The 10,414-nt window shown below is 34.9% G+C and overlaps 2 protein-coding genes across 2 annotated transcripts in view; one reads left to right on the top strand and one right to left on the bottom strand.

Annotated features, from left to right (window-relative positions):
- The window catches only part of LOC137660290 (protein deadpan-like), a 27,594-nt gene extending 17,433 nt beyond the window's left edge, over nucleotides 1–10,161 (bottom strand). Inside the window, exon 1 of the mRNA XM_068395078.1 lies at nucleotides 10,034–10,161. Coding sequence (XP_068251179.1) covers nucleotides 10,034–10,036 — 3 coding nt within the window. The 5' untranslated portion in view covers nucleotides 10,037–10,161. The remainder of the gene's footprint in view (nucleotides 1–10,033) is intronic.
- The window catches only part of LOC137659743 (dynein beta chain, ciliary-like), a gene marked incomplete at its 5' end in the record, with an annotated part of 223,797 nt that continues 223,484 nt past the window's right edge, over nucleotides 10,102–10,414 (top strand). Inside the window, 1 exon segment of the mRNA XM_068394556.1 lies at nucleotides 10,102–10,311. Coding sequence (XP_068250657.1) covers nucleotides 10,102–10,311 — 210 coding nt within the window.

The raw sequence follows: 10,414 nt of genomic DNA, 5'->3' as shown, positions 1-10,414 counted from the left end.
ATGGTCAAGTGAAGGTGTTTCATGAATCTGTTGCCAATCGGGAGAGATTTTTTTTTTAGAGTGATAGTAAGAAGCTAGGAAGTAATATCGACGATCTAAGGAGCACCGGAGGGGAAGGCCATTCATTTTAAAAATAATTAGAATGTTTGATAAATATATGATTAAATGATGAAAGAAAGGAACACAAATGCTAAAGAATAAATACCTAACAAGACATGTCAGGGTTAGAGGAAGAAGCTCAGAAAATAAAATCTAGAGTGAGAGAAAATATTTAGGAATCCAAGGGTATCGCTCCTCAGCTGTGTGATTTAGTGATTAAAAGGACAATCTAACATCTGTTTTCGAGATATTCTAATATTTGTTTTTCCCTTTCCCCGCTTACTGCATCAGCAGTAGAAATTATGGTTTAACTATGACCTTGATAGGCGGAGGAGCTGGTATGGATGGCTATTGCCCGAACACTCCGAACCAGAGCTTCACGGATAGTAATCTATTTTTCGCTCGTCTATATATATATATATATATATATATATATATATATATATATATATATATATATATATATGTGTGTGTGTGTGTGTGTGTGTGTGTGTGCGTGTGTGTGTGTCTATAAAGCAATGCCGGTCTCTACCTTGTCTTTGGGTACAACCCACTTCATAGCGCTTAATACCAGGTTCCTCGTTTTAAATCAACAGAGACATCACAATAGTTTTTTCTCAAGGAGTTTATCCAACATCCAATTCTTTCCCAGGAATCGAACTCAGGTTCTCATACTTTGTATTTAAAATTCCCTCCTAGTATATAACGCTTCCCCCAACAAGCTTCTTTTTTTCCCACAGTTATCCCCACACTAAGGGGTCGGTTGCCTGATGCGCGCTCTCCAATGTCTTCTATCAAAGGCATCCTCGTCCACCAAACCTCTTCTCTCCATATCATCCTTCACCTTATATCGCCATCTAATTCTCTGCCTTCGTCTTGATCCTCTTCCACTAACAGGTTCTTCCCAAGCCCTCGTCACTCCCTCCCCACCATCCTTCCTCAAAAGGTGCCCACACCATCTCAGTCGTGGCACTCTTACCATCTCTGCAATCTTTACCACGCCTGCCATTCCTATTTCATCATTTTCCAACAAGCTTCTTATTACATTCTATTACACGTAGAAAATAAATCACGCTGGCATTACGCTGCCAACAAAAAGAATGAAATCTAATCAATTTATTACTAAGAGGATTAGGGTTGAACTTGACTCTACCAAATTTCCAGAAGACCCATCATACTGTAATATGGTACAACCCCACGAAAGTTTACGCCACTTCTATACACCTGAAATCTATATTTTGTTTCATTACCTCCGCCAAGAAGGTTATAAAATCGAATTAGTTTATTTGTTTATTTGTCCATGTGTCTCCCTATGGACAGAATTACGTCAAATCTACACGATGGATTTTGACGAAATTTTCACCAAATCAGGTCTTAGGCCATGGACGACCCCATTAAATTTTGGAGATAACCTCGATCCGGATTCTAGATCCGGATTTGAAATTTTTGTCATGTAACGTTACGTCATAAGTGAACGATGGTTGTTTATAAATTTCTCAATTCTTGGGTCGTGGATGACTTCGCTGAGTAAATTTTGGACGTGATCCGAGTCAGGATCCGGAGTATGGATCAGACGAAAATCGAATGTCTTTCTTTTTATGTCAACGCCACCTTTCAGCGGAGGTCAGAAACCTCTGATTGGTCTTACCCATATTTCCCCCTTTCTTGTAACATTTTACTTCCATTTGACAATCTATTATATGTAATACAATATCAATAGAAGTCAATATTGTATAAGTCCTTTATATTAGATATAGTCACATAACTTATAAAATTAGAAAATTAATTATCTGACTCTACTTTTCACTTCTATCAATCTGAGGTGTGTAAATTTCAACAGTTAAAATGCTATATAGGAAGACCTTCGTCTTATCTTCCCCATATAATAATGAGCAACTGCCTGGCTCTATATGAGTATATATATATATATATATATATATATATATATATATATATATATATATATATACATATATATATATATATATATATGTATATATATATTTATATATATATATATATATATATATATATATTCATTTATATATATATATATATATATATATATATATATATATATATATATATATATATATATATATATATATATATATATATATATATAATTCAGGTCATGCCGCTCAGCTCTCCCTGTCCCTCGGGTAACGGGGAGAGGAGTAGTAATACCATGGTGAGAGGAGTTACGTGTGAGTGCATATCTACCTAAATGATTAGCCGTCATTTTTGACAAGTCGTGTATAATATATATAGAATATAAATATCTATGTATATGCATATATATATGTGTATATATATGTATATATATACACTCATATAATATATGTATATATATATATATATATATATATATGTGTGTGTGTGTGTGTGTATAAATATACATATAATATATATGGAAATATATCTATATATATATAATATATATCATGTATATATCCATACACACATACATATGTGTGTGTGCGTGTATATATATATATATATATATATATATATATATATATATACATATATATATATATATATATATATATATATATATATATATATATATATATATATATATATCTTTCCGATCGCGCTCAGCTCTGCCTGTCCCTCAAATATTGGGAGAAGAGTAGTCCTACCCTGGTGAGAGGGGTTGCGTATGCATGCATATCTATCTAAATGTTTAGCAGTCATTTTTGCCGGGTCCCGTACACTATTATTTGGATATCTCGAAGGCTCTTGTTTGACCTTATTCAAGGAGTTAGTATGCCGCATCTTCCTTTATTTTCGTCTTGGCGTTTATCGATAATTATGCCATGGCACGCTCATTTCAATTCCGGTTATAGAAAATAATTGGAAATATTTATCCATTTAAAATCTTGCTTAACTAGTAACATGAGTTTTTATTTGTCAACAAGAAATAAACGAGGAGAGTAACAAACTACTGTACATTAAGTGAGCAATTTATGTGCATTAATCTATTCAATTATCAGACAGTGATTCAAAGATTTGTGAATTGCGTGTATAAACAAGAGCGGAGCGTCTTGGTTGCCATGGGAACGGTTGGCGTCCTTGTTACCTTGGTTACGGAATGACGGCCTTAACTTCAGGTCCCCTTGGAGACACTGCAGTATTTCCCGGACTTCCTTGAAGGTCATTTCAGAGGCCATAAAGGTTTCTGAGTGCTAATATTCTTCGACGAGGGGTCATTTCCTAAGGCAAATCGTCCCTATGTTCTAGTGACTATTCGAAATGACCAAGAAAGGAAACATATTAAGATAATCCTCATATCTAATATAAACGTCATGGAAAAGATAAGAAACCGTCAAATGCGCATCAGAAAAAGTTAGATTTCCTTTTGCTAGTCATGATGGAGTTTGTATTTGCAGAGAAAGGAAATAAGTGTAAGAAAAGAAACATTCCTTGCAGATAGTTCGCATGAGCAAAAATGGACAGTGTACAATATAATCTTAATAACATCGACATTTTTATAATGGTTCGCGTAGAAGGACCACCCAGCTAACTAACATAAATTTTGAAGATGACATCAAGTGTGAAAGTTTCCTGCTAAAGTAATCGAAAAACCTCAGGTAGTATTATGTTTATTTGGTCAAAACAAAGTTGAAAAAGCAAGATTTGTTTTTGCAATATTTCGTTAGGTTAACTGCCAGTCATAGTGCTCTTCATAACATTTCTTATATCCACAGATTTACTAGGGATTATATCCATAATTAGGCCAACTGTCCCTTGTGGAAGTGCAATGTGGATGTTGAGTGCAAATGAAAGAAAAAACCCAGGTTGTTATATTCTATTTTTGCATAGCATACGTGGTGAAAAATTATCTAGTATAGTGGGGAATATAGACAAAGAACAACTGGCAAAATGATTGTCTACACTGTTAAAAAATTGCATTAAAAAACGGTAAATGCCTGGCAAGATTCATTCCAGGATTTTTACCGTCATAAAAACGGATATATTGACCTTAAGGAGTGATATTACGGTCACCAACCCATAAAAAATAATAACAAAGTAAGGTAAAATTACGGTCGTCTGTATTTTACTGAAGGACAGTATATTTTTACGGAGAATTTCCGATTAAAATTATGTTTTTTTTTCAATAGTGTATGTTAAATGAAAGACCAGAGTATTTTGAACAGGTAGGATGTCAGAGAACTTCAAATTATTCATTTTGAACAGGTTGATAAAATGAAGGACGATAGGTTAGTGAAAAGAGAATGTATTTCAGAAATGCTAAGAGGAAGGAGAGTAAGATTAAATATATAGCGTTAGAAAAACTATAGAAAAGGGAATGTCGTTGATTTTTTAAACTACAAGAGTTCGTGCAAGAAAGGTGTGAAATGTGAATCACTGTATATATGGGTTTGTTACGCTACTGGTGAACCTTCTGAGTATGATGTAATTAATGTAATTAATGTTGTGAATGTAAAATGGCACAGGGGGTTAACACATCCACGATTTAGTAAGGAGTGAAGGGATTGAATGTGGTAGTGACCATGTGTTTGCCAATTCCCTGTTATTGAATGCGGCTTAATGCTGTAAAAAAAAAAAAAAAAAAAAAAAAAAAAAAAAAAAAAAAAAAAAAAAAAAAAAAAAAAAAAAAAACGTTAATTTACGCAATAATTTGTTCTTATTTCTTTCTTAAATTTGCATGTCTAAAAGGTAGAACTTGCCTTCATCTATTGATCATTGCCTTTTATGGCAAGTTATTGAAGTGAAGTGGATTTAAAACGTTATCAGTTTTGGTTATTCCTAATCCATTTCAAGAGAATAATGTCCAAGGGAGAATAATACTGCATTTGGGTGTATTTACCAAGAAAATATTCTGGCATAATGAATTAGCTTATAGATGAAGAACGTTGATTTACTATTCCTGATCCTATTGTAATTCATTCATTCATTAATTTAATCCTTTGGAACTCACAGGATGCAAAGGGCCTCTACAAGGGCTGAAATGCAGTAAATAATAAGAAAAAGGTTGGGTTGGTGATCACAAGGAACTGACTATCCTTTGGTGTATCTAGCCAATGAATCCTCTATGGATTTAGTCAGTCATGGAAAGGAAACCTCAAGATAGAGACGACTGGCGAAATCTAACCGAGGCCCTTTGCGTCAGACGACCTGCCTTATCGGAAGAGTGATATCACACAACGTTATCTCTCAAATATTTAAGAACCATCATTACTAGCAGTGGACCTGTAATTGGTTTAAAGAAATATCGAGATGAATTTTAGTTAAGGAAATTTTATGTAAAAGGCGAAGGTTTAAGAAGCCTCTTCATAGCCTGTTTAGTTTCTGGAAATCTTTGATCAGAATAGATATAATTAGAGTAAGCACCCTCCATGGCAGAATTATTTTGCTCTAAAGCAAACAATAAATAAACTACATATACTTCCATTTTAAAGGAGGTTTCACTTCTAAACAGATATTCTAGCTTAAATTTAACCTTTTAGACAATAAAGGCCTTTCTTTAACACCGGGGGCCTGCAAAGAAAATCAACACACAAATTCACTGCTATATCTATAATTCAGTGTCGTATTTTTTTTTTTTTAAAGAATAGAGCGAAAATTCAAGGCAATGGTCTTTGTAGTATCCATTTTGGGCCCCAGCTGAGCTGCTTTCTGTCATTTATTTTTCCTTCGTTTTCATTCTTATTTGTGTGTTTAACATTTTGAACTTTATCTTACTTTGTTTTTCACTTTTATTATCGAACTGATTCTCATGTGACTCAGTCTTCTGGTTAAATGACTTCATAATAGCACCTATTTTCTCGCGGTCAAATATATTTTTTCAGTGTTTGAGCAAAACTGGCATTGCCTAGTTTAAGAACTACAGTAACTGTTGATACAGAAATTTGCTGTATTTTACTATCTCTGTAACTATTGAAAGATTGGAAATCATTACTTCTTACTGGCTGTGGTGGCCTATTGGAAACATCCCTGCCTAATGATCTGCCGGACTGGGGCTCGAGTCCCGATCAAACTCGCCAGTGTATTATAGTGTTTGTAACCTCACCATCCTTGTGAGCTAAGAAAGGATTTGGGGGATCCTATAGGTCTACCTGCTAAGTCATCAGCACCCATTGCCTGCCCCTCACTGGTCCAAAGCTTGGGTAGAGAGGGGGTTTGAGCACTGTTCATATGTATATATAATCAATCCCCAGGGTATTGTACTGCAAGCTAGAGCAATGGCACTGTCCCTTGCCTTTGCTGTTCAATAGTGGCCTTTTAAAATCTTTAAATAGAGTCGTCAATATTCTTATAACAAATAAAGCGGGTGTCATGTGAAATGAGGATTCCAGTAAATATAAAATTTGTGGACCCACCCCTCCATAACTATTTTGAACATGCAGCTTACAGAATTCACAAATGCATACTATAAGATCAGCACCGTTTATAGTTGTCTTAATTATCTTTCATTAGGCTTAGACTGAAAATCCAAGATGGCGACAGTAGCAGCTTGAACTGAAAATCCAAGATGGCGACAGTAGCAGCTTAAACTGAAAATCCAAGATGGCGACAGTAGCAGCTTAAACTGAAAATCCAAGATGTCGGGAGAGGTGGCTTGATTTAGAAATACAAAATGGCGACAGTAATGGCTTAAATACAAATCCAAGACAGCAGTTGTGGTAGTTTAAAACCGGAAGTACAAGATGGCGGCCATAGTAGAAGGCGAGAAAGAAAACTGGGACGTTCTTGGGGAATACACCAACAAGACGTTACGACTGAAGGCGGACCGTTGGATCAAGGCGGTACAGAATGAGGACACAAGGGCGGCACTTCTAAAATTCCTGGATTCGGATGGTGAACAGGTATGATAAACATTGTAAAAGAAAAGGAGCCCTTGTAAGATTTCAATTACATAATAGAAAATACACACACACCCCCATATATATATATATATATATATATATATATATATATATATATATATATATCTGGCAGATAGTAGATGGATATTAAGAATAACGGAATGGGTATATAGAGATTGCAAAAGAAGCAGGAGAAGGAAGAGAAGACGATGGTTTACGATCTACGAAAATTTGCGGGAATAAGCTACTATGAGATTCGGGGCCTCTGTAACACGGTTTTTTCGCAATAATTTTTTATCTATGAATTTCATAAATATAAAGCTTATTCAGAATGCACATTATATCTACACATAAACTTTGACTATATTCTGCATTACGTAGGTTGAATAAATTTGGTACTTATAATGTAAAAGTGACGTTTTTTGAAGACGGGCCAACTTACTCAGAGAAAAGGTTTCGAACGCACTCGTTACGTAACTTATGACGGCATTTCTTCCCTCTTTCTCGATCGATGATTGGCTATACGTAACGAAGGCTATACCTCTGCCAACAATGACACAAAAGTTTAAATAAAAGCAAAGCAGTACACCTTTATGAACTCTGAAACCTATCCACTGATAATTGTCATAACGAACAAACCAACAAAATATGGTAATAAATACAAAAACACATAGATTATTAGTCTAACTCCCAAAATAAGTTTCCTAAGAAATTACAGTCTACTTTATAGGTCACAATCACATTGACAAGGTGTAGGGAATAGTTGGTAATTTTCAAAAACGTATTAGACAAGCTTGATTTGATGACTGCTATATCCAATGTCAAGCAATTTTTATTTATTGTCTATCTACCTACATATTTACTGAAAAAAAAAAAGCCGGGTACCGTATTTTGGCTTTAAACCTTCACCAATAATTATCGTCAGAATGATGACTTCATGAGGCTCCACCCACTTTGGCCTCGTTATAATTCAGGATAACACTGAAGGCTATCATGGGCATTATTGGATTATAAAATTTAAATTCTGGCTATAAAAACTCAATTCTCGAGTAGTTGTAAGAAGTGCTAAATGATCCTCAAGGATCTCAGCAGTTGGCCTAAACGTTTAATTCATGTATACTACTGTTGCGGCACTACTGCTACAGTAGTATTACTACGCTAGCACAGATACCCCACCCACATTTATGTATCGTTCCGCCATTCATAAAGTCTTTGTCATGTTTTTTTTCACTGTGCAGTAAGCCATGGCCTCCTCAGAAATTAAGTTTAACATTAGATGATAGGTTATTTCATTAAGCTGACAAATTATGGCAACTGGGTATGTTATTGCCGATGTTGAAGCTAAAGATAAAGTATGGTATCATTCCTTCATTGCATTATCATCTTTACTACTATTTGTTTGGCTACATGTAGTAATTATTTTAAAGGATAAATGAATTATGTTCACTTTACTTCTATAAATTCCCATTAGATGTACAAATAAAACTCCTAAAACTATTCATGATTTCTTTACAAAATGCAGTCATGCCCAAAACATAGCCAACACGGTCGTACGGCCTAAGAAGAAGAAAAAAAAAATTATATCGGATGATCCGTTGGTCTGATGGAGATTTTAGCCCAAAAATCTTATTTTAAGAAAAAATAGTTATATAAAGACTGTTTACATACAATCTCTCTCTCTCTCTCTCTCTCTCTCTCTCTCTCTCTCTCTCTCTCTCTCTCTCTCTGGTGGCAGAGTGAATAGTTAATGTAAATGTTCAAAAGCCTGAATGACATTACAAGTATTATAATCATGTTACGCTAAATACAAATCAGACCATAAACATTGGATTTAAACTAGAAACTGAATAATTACCTATTCAGGCTATAGTAAATATGGCCACGGGCTTTCTCTTGACTGTATACAGTTGCAAGTCGTAAGACAAATGCAGTTTTGCAACCACGGGGGCAATTCCAAATCCTGTTAGCTATTCTTGACTGTTATGGGTTTCAGAGCCGACGGAAGAAGGTGAATGGGTGTCTGGTGGATGGGCGGGGCAAAATTTTGTCAAAAGGTGTTTACATTGCTTACGTAATGAATGTTTTCGACTCTTGGCTCGTTATCACTGGCTATGGCGTCGACTAGATCATTTTTACTCTATAAAAATTAAAACTATCGGGTTTAGGTTATTGATAATGCTGACAAAATTTGTGTGTGGTTGTAAAATATACATATGTCAACTTTCAGCTACATCCGATGCTTTGATAAGGAGCAAAGTCCAAAAAAACCGTGTTACAGAGGCCCTGAATCTCATAGTAGCATAGAAAGACGCAATTCGTCTTGCAGTAGACCAGTTGTGTGGTATATATATATATATATATATATATATATATATATATATATATATATATATATATATATATATATATATATATGTCATTAAAGCTGGAGGAATTTTGATCTAGTGATATTGTATTGCCATACATCTTCAGGGCCAATGTATGTATTACTGACACATATATCACCGCATACTTCAGCGATAGATTGTCAATACACACACACACACACACACACACACACACATATATATATATATATATATATATATATATATATATATATATACTATCTGTCATTATCTAGAGGCTAGCCCTTGCTGGATGTAAACACTAATCCTTCTTGGATTTAGACACGAACCATATGTGTGTGTGCGTAAAGGCCTGTTATTAATATTCTGTAAATGTATGTTTGGCATTGACCAAACATCACTGAAGTACTCAAATGAGCTCAATGGATGAGGACAGAAAAACGAATAAGAATAGAGAAAGATTCCTTATAATAATCCTTAAAGATGCTCACACGCGGTAACAAAGGGTATCAGATATATTCTTCTCGTTAAACTTTTCGTATCATCTACAAATAATTATGGAGGTCCAAGAAAGCAAAGAAAAACAATATTCACGTTTAAGTGTTATCAGAATTATTCGATAATTAAAATGAATAAAGTCATCAATTTTAGTTCATGACAGAAAAGCCTATTATTTGTGGATGCTTATTACAGTTGGAAGCTAATTCAAACCAGTATTTGGTAAACATGAACAAGATGCTTACTACTTACCATCAAATCGCTTATGTACTTGAGAAGGTACAAGCCATAATACACGAAACTGAGCGCTTTAACTCCAACAACAGGTGATTGTCGGGCAGAACTTGTCCAATCAGCTGGTAGCAACGTCTGAAGTTCCCTCTGGGTTCCGGACGAAGGCTGTGTACTTCCTGAAGACCAGCAACGTTCCTCTCGTCCGAGAAGAAGACACCAGCAATGTTCGGGACCACGTCATATTTGGGGACATTTCGCCTCAGCCACTCGACCAACTCTCCACGCTAATTGAAGAGGTAAGGAAATGTTTAGGAGATAGAGTAATAGAATGAATGCGGTTCATCTATTGATATAGGTAATTTTATCAAAGGGAGAGAGAGAGAGAAAACTGTTTAATTT

Source organism: Palaemon carinicauda, chromosome 20 (assembly GCF_036898095.1).
Source record: "Palaemon carinicauda isolate YSFRI2023 chromosome 20, ASM3689809v2, whole genome shotgun sequence".
Lineage (NCBI taxonomy): Eukaryota > Metazoa > Arthropoda > Malacostraca > Decapoda > Palaemonidae > Palaemon > Palaemon carinicauda.
This window is presented reverse-complemented; position numbering and strand designations above follow the sequence as displayed.